We start from the raw sequence: 13,948 nt of genomic DNA, 5'->3' as shown, positions 1-13,948 counted from the left end.
CTCTTGAGCTTGGGCTTGCTGAGGGGTGAGAGTAATCCCCAGAGCCTGGGCCTGCTGAGGAGTGAGAGTGATCTCTTGAGCTTGGGCTTGCTGAGGGGTGAGAGTAATCCCCATGGCCTGGGCCTGCTGAGGAGTGAGAGTGATCTCTTGAGCTTGGGCTTGCTGAGGGGTGAGAGTAATCCCCATGGCCTTGGCCTGCTGAGGAGTGAGAGTGATCTCTTGAGCTTGGGCTTGCTGAGGGGTGAGAGTAATCCCCATGGCCTGGGCCTGCTGAGGAGTGAGAGTGATCTCTTGAGCTTGGGCTTGCTGAGGGGTGAGAGTAATCCCCATGGCCTGGGCCTGCTGAGGAGTGAGAGTGATCTCTTGAGCTTGGGCTTGCTGAGGGGTGAGAGTAATCCCCATGGCCTTGGCCTGCTGAGGAGTGAGAGTGATCTCTTGAGCTTGGGCTTGCTGAGGGGTGAGAGTAATCCCCATGGCCTGGGCCTGCTGAGGAGTGAGAGTGATCTCTTGAGCTTGGGCTTGCTGAGGGGTGAGAGTAATCCCCATGGCCTGGGCCTGCTGAGGAGTGAGAGTGATCCCTTGAGCTTGGGCTTGCTGAGGGGTGAGAGTAATCCCCATGGCCTGGGCCTGCTGAGGAGTGAGAGTGATCTCTTGAGCTTGGGCTTGCTGAGGGGTGAGAGTAATCCCCATGGCCTGGGCCTGCTGAGGAGTGAGAGTGATCTCTTGAGCTTGGGCTTGCTGAGGGGTGAGAGTAATCCCCATGGCCTGGGCCTGCTGAGGAGTGAGAGTGATCTCTTGAGCTTGGGCTTGCTGAGGGGTGAGACTGATCCCCATGGCCTGGGCCTGGTGAGAGGTGAGGGTGATCCCTTGAGCCTGGGCCTGCTGGGGGCTGAGAGTGATCTCTTGAGCTTGGGCTTGCTGCGGGGTGAGACTGATCCCCATGGCCTGGGCCTGCTGGGGCCTGGGAGTGATCTCTTGAGCTTGGGTTTGCTGGGGGGTGAGACTGATCCCCATGGCCTGGGCCTGTTGAAGGGTGAGTGTGATCCCTTGAGCTTGGGCCTGCTGAGGAGTGAGAGTAATCCCCAGAGCCTGAGCCTGCTGGGGAGTGAGAGTGATTTCTTGAGCTTGGGCATGCTGAGGGGTGAGAGTGATCCCCAGAGCCTGGGCCTGCTGAGGAGTGAGAGTAATCTCTTGAGCTTGGGCTTGCTGAGGGGTGAGACTGATCCCCAAGGCCTGGGCCTGTTGAGGGGTGAGAGTGATCTCTTGAGCTTGGGCTTCTTGGGGGGTGAGACTGATCCCCATGGCCAGGGCCTGCTGAGAGGTGAGAGTGATCTCTTGAGCTTGGGCCTCCTGGGGAGTGAGAGTAATCCCCAGAGCCTGGGCCTGTTGAGGGGTGAGAGTGATCCCTTGAGTCTGGGCCTGCTGGGGAATGAGAGTGATCCCCAGAGCCTGGGCCTGCTGAGGAGTGAGAGTGATCTCTTGAGCTTGGGCTTGCTGGGGGGTGAGACTGATCCCCATGGCCAGGGCCTGCTGAGAGGTGAGAGTGATCTCCTGAGCTTGGGCCTGCTGTGGGGTGAGAGTGATCCCCAGGGCTTGGGCCTGCTGAGGAGTGAGTGTTTTCCCTGGAGCTTGAGTCTGCTGAGGTGTGAGAGTGATGCCCTGAGCCTGGGCCTGCTGAGGGATGGGACTGATCCCCTGTGCCTGGACCTGTTGAGAGGTGAGAGTAATCCCCTGAGCTTCAACCTGCTGTGGAGTGAGGGTGATCCCTAGGGTCTGGTCCTGCTGTGGAGTGACAGTGAATCCTTGAGCTTGAGCCTGCTGGAGGATGGGAGTGGGAGTGATTCCCTGAGCCTGGGCCTGCTGGGGGGTGAGACTGATCCCCAGAGCCTGGGCCTGCTGGGGGGTAAAAGTGATCTGCTGAGCTTGGGCCTGTTGGGGTGTGAGATTGATCCCCAAGAACTGGGCCTGCTGAGGGGTAAGAGTAATCCCCTGAGTTTGGGCCTGCTGAGGGGTGGGAGTGATCCCTAGAGCTTGGGCCTGCTGAGGGGTGAGAGTGATCCCTTGAGCTTGGACCTGCTGGGGGGTGAGACTGATCCCCAAGGCCTGGGCCTGCTGAGGGGTAAGAGTGATCCCTTGAGCCTGGGCCTGCTGGGGAGTGAGACTGATCCCCAGAGTCTGGGCCTGCTGAGGGGTGGGAGTGATCCCTAGAGCCTGGGCCTGCTGAGGGGTGAGACTCATCCCCAAGGCCTGGGCCTGCTGAGGAATAAGAGTGATCCCTTGAGCTTGGACCTGCTGGGGGGTGAGAGTGACCCCCAGAGCCTGGGCCTGCTGAGGGGTGAGAGTGATCCCTTGAGCCTGGGCCTGTTCAGGAGTAAGAGTGATTCCCAGGGCCTGGGCCTGCTGACTGGTAAGAGTGATCCCTTGAGCCTGGTCCTCCTGTGGAGTAAGAGTGATTCCCAAGGGCTGGGCATGCTGAGGGGGGAAAGTGGTCCCCAGGTCCTGAGCCTGCTCATGAGTAAGAGTGATTCCCAGGGCCTGGGCCTGCTGAGAGGTGAGAGTGGTCCCCTGAGCCTGGGCCTGCTGGGAGGTGGGAGTGATCCCCTGGGTCTTGGCCTGCTGAGAGGTAGGAGTGATTCCTTGAGCCTGCGGCTGCTGTGGAGTGAGAGTGATCCCTTGAGCCTGGGCCTGTGTAGTCACCATTGGGCTCTGCATTGCCTGGCTCTTTTCTGATGTTATAAATTGCTTTTGTATCTTTTCCTTCTTAGGGGTAATGGGGGCCCTCGGTATTTGATTTTGTTCCAGAGTGAGTGTGATCCCTGATTCCTGTGCCTGTTTAGAAGTGGATACACTCATACTTGGAGATCTCTCAGAGGTAGAGGTGAGCTTTATCTTCTCAATCTGCTGAGGAGTGAGAGTGGGTTTTCGTCCTTTGGCCTTAGGAGTAAGAGTAGTGGAATTTCTATGGACAGCTGCAGAAATCTTGAGGCGCTCTAATGCTACCGAGTGCCTGGGAGCTGAAGAAGTGACTTGTAAGGAATGCTTTCCAGTAGAAACTCTCTCTGATTTCTCAAATTCATTTTGGTCTTCCATTTCTTGCCAGACAGGTGATGGTAGAGCAGTTGTTATTTGTTTCTTTGACCTAGGAGTTAATGTCACTTGCGTTTGAGTAACCATAGTTTGCAGTACATCAGTATGTTTCTCCTTATTCTTTGCCTTGATCTGCTTTTTGCTGTCTGTGCGCTCTATCACTATCTGAGACTTTGACTTCTCACCCTTCACTTTCAGTGATGACCGCCTTCTCTTCTCTCTCCCTTTTTTCTCTTCAGGCACCTTTTGTTCTTTAATTGTTTGCTTGGATTCTTTCATCTCTACTCTTTCCTCCTCCCTCTTTTCAGGGCCCCTTTGTTCTCTGCTTGTTTGTTTCCATTTTTCTGACTGCTCCTGCTTGGGCTTCTCTTGGTCATCTTTCTCCCTTTTCTTTTCTGTCAAAACCATTGGAATATGTCTTTCACTTTCCACTTCATCCCAAATCATTTGTATAAAATTGCTAATTATTGGGTCTAAGTTTTCATTTGCGAGGAAGGACCTCATTTCAGACTTCGCATGAAAATCTAATCCTGGTGTAACTGGGACTCCTGGTTTTTCTGTCATAGATGTCTCTCCAATTTTTTCTTCCTTTTTTATATTTTTGTATTTCCTCAATGTTGCAGTCACAGTTTCAGCCACATTTTGAAAATATTCCTCCATATTTGCCTTTATGATTCCTAATTTTTCAACTTCTCTTTTTGGTAATTCTCCTTCCTTTATCCCACTCTTTTTATCAAAAGGCTTTCCAATATTGTCAATTTTCTCTCTTAAGAATGCCAATATAGCTTTGTGAAATGATTCTACATTACTTTGTTCACTTTTGCCGTCTGTAGTCCTTGAAGGAAGTGGGTGAGGTGAGGCATGTTTGGTGAAGAGATTTTCAGTCTTCTCGGTTTTTCCTTCTGTGCTTGTGGTAATTTTTAGAGCAGTGGTAAGTTCTTCTTTCGTCACTGGAGAAGACTTGCCTTTCCCAGATGAGGTTTCATGTTTTATCTTTTTGGGTAATTCCACCATGCTACTTTTTTCACTTTTGACATCTTGGCTTTTTGTTTCAGTTGATAACTTTGATTTGACTAAGGTAGAGGGTGTTTTTTTCTTTTCTGCCTGTAGCTCAGCATATTGACTAGATTTGACCTCTAAGAAGCTCTGCCCATCTTTACTTATGCTTGATTCAGAGGTCTTACGTGGACGTGCACTTTTTGAGTGTTTTATTTTCTGTGATTGATATTGGCTAGTCTCATCTTTTTTCAGGGCTATGTCATCTTCAGTAATATCTTCAAAAGGCCTTTTCTGTGTTTCTTCGGGTAAAAGCTCTTTCTCTGTCTCTGTCTCTGTCTCTTTCTCTTCCTCATTGTCCTTCTCTTCCTCTTCCTCTTCCTCTCCAGTTAAACTTAGAATCATTTCATCTTGGGCTGCATATGAGATAACTGAGTCCCACTTTATCCCAGTGCCTATGGTCTCTTTCCTTTCAGATTCATCTATAACAATTTTAAATTCTTTGGCTAAAATACTGTCCACATTTCCCTGTATGTCAATAATTTTGGTCACTGATGATGCTTTAAGGACTGGGTGTGTGGTCTGTTCTATATTAAGTTTGGATCGAAGAAGCTGTTCATATTTTTGTTCTTCACTTTTAAGTTTTAGAAGAAGCATTTCATTTTCCACACCGAGTTGATTTATTATCTTCAGGGAAAGTTCTTTTTCTGCTTCTCTGCTTTCATCTTGAAATACATCATCACTTTGGGAATGAGCTTTTAATTCATCATTTAGCATAGACAAGGCTTTATAAAGGTTTATTATTGTCGCTGATATATATTTAATAGCATTGTTTTCTAATTTGCTGAACATTGCTGTGCCTATGAGCTCCTGTAGCATTTCTTGAATTTCAGAAATCTTTGTATTTGTTGCAAATTGATCACTAACCATCTGATCTGGTCTTAAAGCATGAGCTGTTGCGGGTCGCTTTACAACTCTTTCCTTCCAGGATTTCCATAGAGTACCTCTAGATACTGAAAGAAAAAAAAACATAAAGATAAACAATAAATTTACATTTTGTCTTTTATGTTATGTTCTGTCCATGCTTAAGCCTATGAAACTTAACTTCAATTAATGGATACCTAAAGAGACAGACTCACCAAAGAACTTTATCCCCAAAGCAAGTAGTATCTTTTTTTTTTTTGCCAGTCCTAGGCCTGGACTCAGGGCCTGAGCACTGTCCCTGGCTTCCTTTTGCTCAAGGCTAGCACTCTGCCACTTGAGCCACAGCACCACTTCTGGCCATTTTCTATATATGTAGTGCTGGGGAATCAAACCCAGGGCTTCATGTATATGAGGCAAGCACTCTTGCCACTAGGCCATATTCCCAGCCCAAGTAGTATCATTTTTTAAAAGAATGATTCATCTCTTAAAGTCACCCAGAATATCTACTTCCAGAGTTTAGGAAATCAACTTAATTTCAACTTTCTCTCTCTGTGTGTGTGTGTGTGTGTGTGTGTGTGTGTGTGTGTATGTGTGTGCTAGTATCATGCCATGGACTCAGGGACTCTTACTTGGAGCTTACTTGAGCCACACATTTAGCCTAGCTTGTTTTGTTTTGTTTTTAATTTTGCTGCTTAATTAAAGATAGAGTCTCACAGACTTTTTTCCTGGGCTAACTTTGAGCTCAGATTCTCTAGGTCTCAGCCTCCTAAATAGCTTAGATTATAAATGGAATGAGTGCTTAACTTTGTGTGTGTGGGGGGGAGAGGTATGTGTATGTGGGTATCAGGGCTTAAACTCAGGGCTTGGACACTGTCCCTTACCTTTTTCACTCAAGGCTGTGGCTCTACCATTTGAGCCACTCTTCCACTTCTGGATTTAGGTGTTTATTTGGGGATAACAGTCTTATGAACTTTGCTGCCTGGACTGGCTTTGAACTGAGATCCTCAGCTCTCAGCCTCATGAGTAGATAGGATTACAAGTGCTACCAGCTACCAGCTACCAGCACCCAATTCAACTTTGTGTGTGTGTATGTGTCTCTGTGTGTGTGTGTGTTGTATATGCTGGTCATAGGGCTTGAACTCAGAGCCTGGGCACTGTCCTTGAGCTTTTTCACTCAGGCTGGTGCTCTGTCACTTGAGCCACAGCTATGCTACCAGCTTTTTGGTGGTTAATTGAAGAGAAGGCTCTTTCTTGCCTAGACTAGCTTCAAACTGTTATCCTCATATCTTAGCCTCCTCTGTAGTTAGGAGGTTACAGGTGTGAGTCACTGGTGCCTGGCTCATCTTACTTTTACTTGCAACTTTGGAATCAGATAAAATATAAGCCAAAACTTTGCTCTGGCTCTAATTATATTTAATACTTTTCATTTTCTTTCTTGGATTCTTGCTTCTCTTTTACATTTTCTGAATGAAAGTTGACTTTGGTTCTTTTAAATGAATCATACACAAGAGACAAACATTTGAAGGAGTTTCTGGAATGGCTAAGTGAGAAAAAAAACAGATTTATTTTCCCCTAAAAGTAATAATAAAGTTAGACAAAGCTATAAAAACAGTAATTTTAGGACATTAGAAATTGACCAAAAAGGGGCTGGGGATATGGCCTAGTGGCAAGAGAGCTTGCCTCGTATACGTGAGGCCCTGGGTTCGATTCCCCAGCACCACATATACAGAAAACGGCCAGAAGTGGCGCTGTGGCTCAAGTGGCAGAGTGCTAGCCTTGAGCAAAAGGAAGCCAGGGACAGTGCTCAGGCCCTGAGTCCAAGGCCCAGGATTGGTCAAAAAAAAAAAAGAAATTGACCAAAAAGAAAACTGCTAAACCTCAGTAAAACACAGAAATGGAAAGAGAAAGGGTGAAAAAAATGTAGTCACTCTATTCAGTATACATTATTGAAAAATGAACTATGTGCGGGCTGGGAATGTGGCTTAGTGGTAGAGTGCTTGCCTAGCATGCATGAAGCCCTGGATTCAATTCTTCAGTACCACATATACAGAAAGTGCTAGAAATGGTTCTATGGCTTAAGTGGTAGAGTGCTAGCCTTGAGCAAAAGAAGCTCAGTGACAGTACCCAGGCTCTGAGTTCAAGTCCCAAGACTAGAAAAAAATAAATAAATAAAAATGTTAAGAAATGAACTGTGTAGTCAGGTGCTGGTGGCTCATACCTGTAATCCTCGCTACTCAGAAGGCTAAATGCTAAGGATCATGGTTTGAAGATAGCCAGGGCAAGAAAGTCCATGAGACTCTTTATTTCCAATAAACTACTCAGAAAAAGCTGGAAATGGCACTGTGGCTCAAGTGGTAGAGCACTATCCTTGAGAACAAAGAGACTCAGAGACAGGGCTGGGAATTTAGCTTAGCGGTAGAGTGCTCGCCATGCATACATGAAGCCCTGGGTTCGATTCCTCTGCACCACATAAACAGAAAAAGCCAGAAGTGGCTCTGTGGCTCAAGTGGTAGAGTGCTAGCCTTGAGCAAAAAGAAGTCAGGGACAGTGCTCAGGCCCTGAGTCCAAACCCCAGGACTGGCAAAAGAATAAATAAATAAAAGAGAGAGAAAGTGAGAGAGAGAGAGAGAGAGAGAGAGAGAGAGAGAGAGAGAGAGAGAGAGAGAGAGAGAGAGAGAGAGACCCAGAAACAATTATCAAGCCCCAGGACTGACAAAACAAAACAAAACAAAAACAACTATGTAACTTGAGGGTAGAAACAGGATGGGGAAAATTGGGGAGAACAAAAGGAGTGACATTGACCATTGACCAAGAAGTGTTGTACTCATAACCTGACTTAGAAATTATAACTGCTTTACACAACTGCTTTAATAATAATTATAGTTATAATCTGGTGAAATCTGATAAGCTGGAGTTGTTTACATCTCTAACCTTTACCCCTTTTCCCAGCTCTTCAGCAGAGTAAAGCAGGCTGTGAGGACTGACAGTTTTACTGCCTGAGGGGGTGACATGATTCAGAATTAAACATGGAAGAAACATGCCCAGCCCAGTGCTTGGCTCATGCCTGTTATCCTAGCTACTCAGGAAGCTGAGATCTGAGGATCATGGTTCAAAGCTAGCCAGGGCAGCAAGCCCATGACACTCTTATCTCGATTTTACTACCAAGAAACCAGAAGTAGTAGAGGGCAAGCCTTGAGCAAAAGAGCTCAGGGACAGTGCTGAAGCCCTGAGTTCATGCCCTAGGACCCACAAAAAAAAAAAAAAAAAAAAGGGAAGGAAGGAATGGAAAGAAAGACCATGCTCAAGGCATTGTTACAATCTCTTTTCAAAAGTAAATTGTACATTTTAATGGGTTTCGACATATTTTCATATTTGTATGTAATGTACTTTGATCACAGTCACCGCCATCTATATTCTCTATTATTCACAAAAAAAACTTCAATCCCTACACAGATTCATTTTCAGAAATGAAGCCTTACTGATTCAGGGATGACCCTAGAAATTAGGGTTTAAAAAATGAAGGAAAGAAAGAAAATAGAAAAATAAATACAACTGAGTTGGGATATTAGTGGTTTTCCACTATGGAAAAGAGACTCTGGCCAGGCACTGGTGGTTCATGCCTGTAATCGTAGCTACTCAGGAAGCTGAGATCTGAGGATTGCAGTTCAAAGCCAGCCCAGTAGGAAAGTCCAGCCCAGTAGGAAAGTCTGTGAGACTCTTATTTCCAATTAATCACTGGAAGTGGCTCTGTGGCTCAAGTGGTAGAGCGCTAGCTTTCAGCTCAAGTGCGGACAGTGCCCAGGCCCAGAGTTCAAGCCCCATGACCAACAGAAAAAGAAAGAAAGAAAAGGTAAAGACAAACAACGACAAAAGCAATACTTGCAAAACTGTTTGGTGTAAATGAACTGAACAACTGAACAACTCATGGCGGGGAGGGAAAGGGGTAGAGGGGAGGGGGGAATGAGGGACGAGGTAACAAACAGTACAAGAAATGTATCCAATGCCTAATGTATGAAACTGTAACCTCTCGTAATTCAGTTTGATAATAAATATATATAATACAAAAAGAAAAGATAAAACAATAAAAAAATGGATTTCCTGACATTTGGAGGATATCACTAAAAAAAAAAAAGGTAAAAGACTCTATAATAATGGAAAAATAAACCCTTGAGTGATAGAGGGAGTCAGAATCTAGTGTTGTTATGACATAGTAGACCCAAAACATTTACTTGTCAACATAAAAAAATATGCAGGGTTAGAAGTATGGCTCTGTTGGTAGAGTGCTTGCCAGTAAACAAATGTGTCAGGTACAGAGTTCAAGTCCTGGTCTAGGCAGAAAAAAAAGAAGAGAAAGAGAAGAAATAAATATGCAAAGAAATAGGAACATGATCTATACAGAAAGGATAAGAAACAATAGAAATTAAAAAAAAGAAACAATAGAAATTGTCTCTGAGAAGTCTAGATACTGGATTTATCAGGGAAAAAAGACTTCAAAAACTGAAATTGGGAGTTGGGAGCCAGTGGCTCAACACCTGTGATCCTAGCTACTTGGGAGGTTGAGATCTGAGGATCACAGTTTGAAGCCAGCCTGGGCAGAAAAGTCCCTGTGAGAGTTTTATTTATCTCCAGTAAACTACTCAGAAAAGCCAGAAGTGACACTGTGGCTCAAGAGGTAGACTGCTAGCCTTGAGCACAAAGAGACTCAAGAACAGTGTCCAGGCCCAGAGTTCAAGCCCTAAGACCAGCAAGAAAAAAAAAAAAGGAAAAGAACTTGTAAATATAGTAAATATAATCCAAAGAGATAAGGAAGTCGTTTTTTAAAATGAGAGGAAAAGATGTGATGGCAATTACTCAATTATTAAAGTATATCAATAAAAACCAAGTAGAAATTATAGAATTGAAAAGTATACAAAAGTATAAAAAATTCTTCAGAAGATCTCAAAAAACAGATTTAAGCTGACAGAAAAAAATAGCAAATTTAATGCTAAGACTTAACCAGGACTGGCAAAAACAAAAAAATTCTTGAGCCTGGGAATGTGGCTTAGTGGTAGAGTGCTTGCTTAGCATGCATGAAGCCCTGGGTTTCATTCCTCAGCACACATAAACAGTAAAAGCTGGAAGTGGTGCTGTGGCTTAACTGGTAGAGTGCTAGCCTTGAGCAAAAGAAAGCTGAGGGACAGTGCCTGGGCCCTGAGTTCAAGCCCCAGGATTAGCAAAAAAAAAAAATAAAAAATAAAAAATGTATATATATATAATAGAATATTAGTAATTTTAGAAAAGTATTCGGAAAAAAAAAAAGGCTAATGGAGATCATTCAAGCTTAAGAAACAGAAAGGTAAAAGAATGAAGATTGCTGTTTAAACCCAGTCCCGGCAGACAAGTCTGTAAGATGTTTATTTCCAGTTAACTACCAAAATGCAGAAATAGAGCTGTGACTCAAGTGGTAGAGGCATAACCATGCACAAAAAAGCTCAAGGAGAGTGTTCGGGCCCTTAGATCAAGCCTTGCCTAATAGTTTCATTTTGAATCCTCATGCATGTGTTAGATGCTGGCAGGAATGCAAAATAGTACAATCATTTTAAAAAACAATTTGCCATATGATCCAGTAATTCTTCTTCTAAGGTATATAAAAAAAGTAAATGAAAATATGTGTCTACACAAAGATTTTGTACCTATGTAGTTATAGCAACATTATTCATAAAAGTCCAAAGAGGAAACAATCCAACTATTCATCAACTGGTAAACAACAAAATATAGTATGTCTAAGTAACTATAAACAACTTTCAATAGAAAAGTGGAGACTACAACTATCTTGTAACATGGCTGAATCTCAAAATCATTATACTGATAAAAAGAATGCAGCCTTGACTGGGAATATGGCCTAGTGGTAGAGTGCTTGCCTCTCATACATGAAGCCTTGGTTTCGATTCCTCAGCACCACATATATAGAAAAAGCCAGTTGGGGGCTGGGAATATGGCCTAGTGGCAAGAGAGCTTGCCTCGTATACATGAAGCCCTGGGTTCGATTCTCCAGCACCACATATATAGAAAACGGCCAGAAGTGGCGCTGTGGCTCAAGTGGCAGAGTGCTAGCTTTGAGCAAAAAGGAAGCCAGGGACAGTGCTCAGGCCCTGAGTCCAAGCCCCAGGACTGGCAAAAAAAAAAAAAAAAGAAAAAAAGAAAAGAAAAAGCCAGTTGGTGCTGTGGCTCAAGTGGTAGAGTGCTAGCCTTGAATAAAAAAGGAAGCCAGGGACAATGCTCAGGCCCTGAGTTCAAGCCCCAGAAGTGGCAAAAAAAAAAAAAAAAAAAAAAAAAGAATGCAGCCCTGCTGAGCAAGGTGACACAACTATAATCCCATTGACTCAGGAGGCAGAGATCAGTAAGATTATTGTTTGAGGCCAGCCTATTCAAAAAAGTTAACAAGACTTCCATTATAACCAATAAAAAGCTGAGCATGGTCAAGTACACAGATGGCTCACTCCTGTAATCCTAGCTACTCAGGAGGCTGAGATCTGAGGACTCTGTTCAAAACCAGACCAAGCAGGAAAGTCCATGAGACAGATTCTTATCTCCAATTAACCACCAAGAAGCTAGAAGTAGAGCTGTGGCTCAAGTAGTAGAGCACTAGCCTTGAGCAAAGAATTTTAAAATCTCAGGTTCTGACTTCCAGGTGAAAAAAAAAAAAAAAAAGCTGGGTACTGCCAGGCGCTAGTGTCTCACACCTATAGTCCTAGCTACTCAGGATGCTGAGATCTGAGGATCGAGGTTCAAAGCCAGCCTAGGCAGGAAAGATTGTGAGATTTTCCAATTAACCACCCAGAAACCAAAAGTGGCACTGTGGCTCACGTGATAGAGTGCTAGCCTTGAGCTGAAGAGCTGAAGGACAGTGCCCAGGCCCATAGTTCAAGCCCCACAACCAACAACAACAAAAAAGCTGGGCATCATAGCATGCACCTGTTCTAGTTACTTAGGAAGCAAAAATAGGAGAAGCACAGTACATGTTGGCCCAGGTATAAATATAATAACCTATTTCAAAAATGATGAAAAAAAGGCTAGGAGCATGGTTAAAGTGGTAGAGAGACTACCTAACAAGCTGAATTAAAAAAAAAAAAAACAGTATTGATACAATATAGAAGACAGCCAGGCATTATATGTCACACCTCTAGTTCTAGCTATTTGGGAGGCAGAAATAGGAGGATTGAGGTCTGAAGCTAGCCCAGGCAAAGTTAGTGTAAAACCTTATTTGAGAAACAAACAAAAAATAGAAAAGCAGTAGAGCCCCTTGCCTGAGCAATCCTGAGGCCCTGAGTTTAATCCCCAGTACCACAAAAAAAAGAGATACTCAGGCAAAGGGATATTTGCCTATAATCCCAGCATTCAGGAGACTAGACATGAAGATCCTAAATTCTAGGCCAGCCTGGATTACATATAGAGACCTTGTCTTAAAAAATAAGTGCCATGGGGCTGGGAATATGGCCTAGTGGTAAAAATGCTCACCTCATATACATGAAGCCCTGGGTTCAATTCCCCAGCACCACATATATAGAAAAAGCTGGAAGTGGAGCTGTGGCTCAAGTGGTAGAGTGCTAGCCTTGAGCAAAAAGAGGCCAGGGACAGTGCTCAGGCCCTGAGTTCAAGCCCCAGGACTGGCAAAAAAAAGTCACATAGACTACATAAAATATGATTCTCTTTATTCTGTTCATATGAAATACCCAGAAAAATCAAAGCAAATTTATTGAGACAGAATATAGATTACTATGGGGCTAGGGGTTAGAATAGGGTATACTACAAGTGAATACAAAGGACCTTTTTGGGATCATGGAAATGCTTTAAAATGGGATTGTCATGATCAGACTAGAAAGAACTGTGTACCTAACATGTATGAATTTGATGGTATACAAATTATAAGTCGGGCTGGGAATATGGCCTAGTGGCAAAGTGCTCATCTCGTATACATGAAGCCCTGGGTTCGATTCCTCAGCACCACATATATAGAAAAATCCGGAAGTGATGCTGTGGCTCAAGTGGTAGAATGCTAGCCTTGAGCAAAAGGAAGCCAGGAATAGTGCTCAGGCCCTGAGTTCAAGCCCCAGGACTGGCAAAAAAAAAAAAAAAACCCAGAACCAACAAATTATAAGTCAGTACATCATTGTTTCTAGAACAAGTAAAACTCCATTTCCAAGAGTCATAAAGCACTCTTACATGTTTTTTTCTTTTGTCTCTTCTTTTCTTCAACTAAAGATGTACAAATTCTACACAGTATCTTGACACAGTTATCAATTCCTTTTAATGTTTCTGGTAAGATCTCCATTTTTGCTACCCAGTGGTGGTAGTCATCAAGATCAATTGAAGTTATCTCCGACAAAATGCCATCTTGAAAAGAGTAAATAAAATTCATTTTTGCTTGGAAAAATAGTTATATCCATATAGGCCTATAATACTGGGAAGTATTCAACATTGTAGCATTGGGGAATACAGTTATCTGACTGAACCTTTTTCTTTAAAATAAGTATGAATCAGAGCTAGGTGCCAGTGGCTGATTCCTTTAATCCTAGATACTCAAGAGGCTGAGATCTGAGGATCATGGCTCAAAGCCAGCCCAGGCAGACAAACCTGTGAGACTGATCTCCAATTAAACACCAAAGAGCTGGAAGTGGATCTATGGCTCAAGTAGCAGAGTGAAAAAGCTAAGGGACAGTGCCTAGGCCCTGAGTTCAAGTCCTAATACCAACACACACATACACACACAAATATCTGTATCTCTATCTCATTAAAATGGATCTTTTTTTTTTTTTTTTTTTTTTTTTGCCAGTCCTGGGCCTTGGACTCAGGGCCTGAGCACTGTCCCTGGCTTCTTTTTGCTCAAGGCTAGCACTCTGCCACTTGAGTCACAGCGCCACTTCTGGCCATTTTCTGTATATGTGGTGCTGGGGAATCGAAC

General features: G+C 43.9%; 2 protein-coding genes across 4 annotated transcripts in view; one reads left to right on the top strand and one right to left on the bottom strand.

The window, feature by feature from the left end:
• Larp4 (La ribonucleoprotein 4) overlaps positions 1 to 13,948 on the top strand; it is a 150,564-nt gene that overhangs the window by 58,071 nt on the left and 78,545 nt on the right. The gene's annotated exons all lie outside the window — the stretch shown is intronic.
• The window catches only part of Fam186a (family with sequence similarity 186 member A), a 47,421-nt gene that overhangs the window by 12,113 nt on the left and 21,360 nt on the right, over positions 1 to 13,948 (bottom strand). The window contains exons 3-6 of the mRNA XM_048342100.1: positions 13,210 to 13,380; positions 2,074 to 5,096; positions 982 to 1,239; positions 16 to 621 (exon numbers count right to left, since the gene is read on the bottom strand). Of these exons, the coding sequence (XP_048198057.1) occupies positions 16 to 621; positions 982 to 1,239; positions 2,074 to 5,096; positions 13,210 to 13,380 (4,058 nt within the window). The remainder of the gene's footprint in view (positions 1 to 15; positions 622 to 981; positions 1,240 to 2,073; positions 5,097 to 13,209; positions 13,381 to 13,948) is intronic.

Source organism: Perognathus longimembris, chromosome 1, assembly GCF_023159225.1.
Source record: "Perognathus longimembris pacificus isolate PPM17 chromosome 1, ASM2315922v1, whole genome shotgun sequence".
Classification (NCBI taxonomy): domain Eukaryota; kingdom Metazoa; phylum Chordata; class Mammalia; order Rodentia; family Heteromyidae; genus Perognathus; species Perognathus longimembris.
This window is presented reverse-complemented; position numbering and strand designations above follow the sequence as displayed.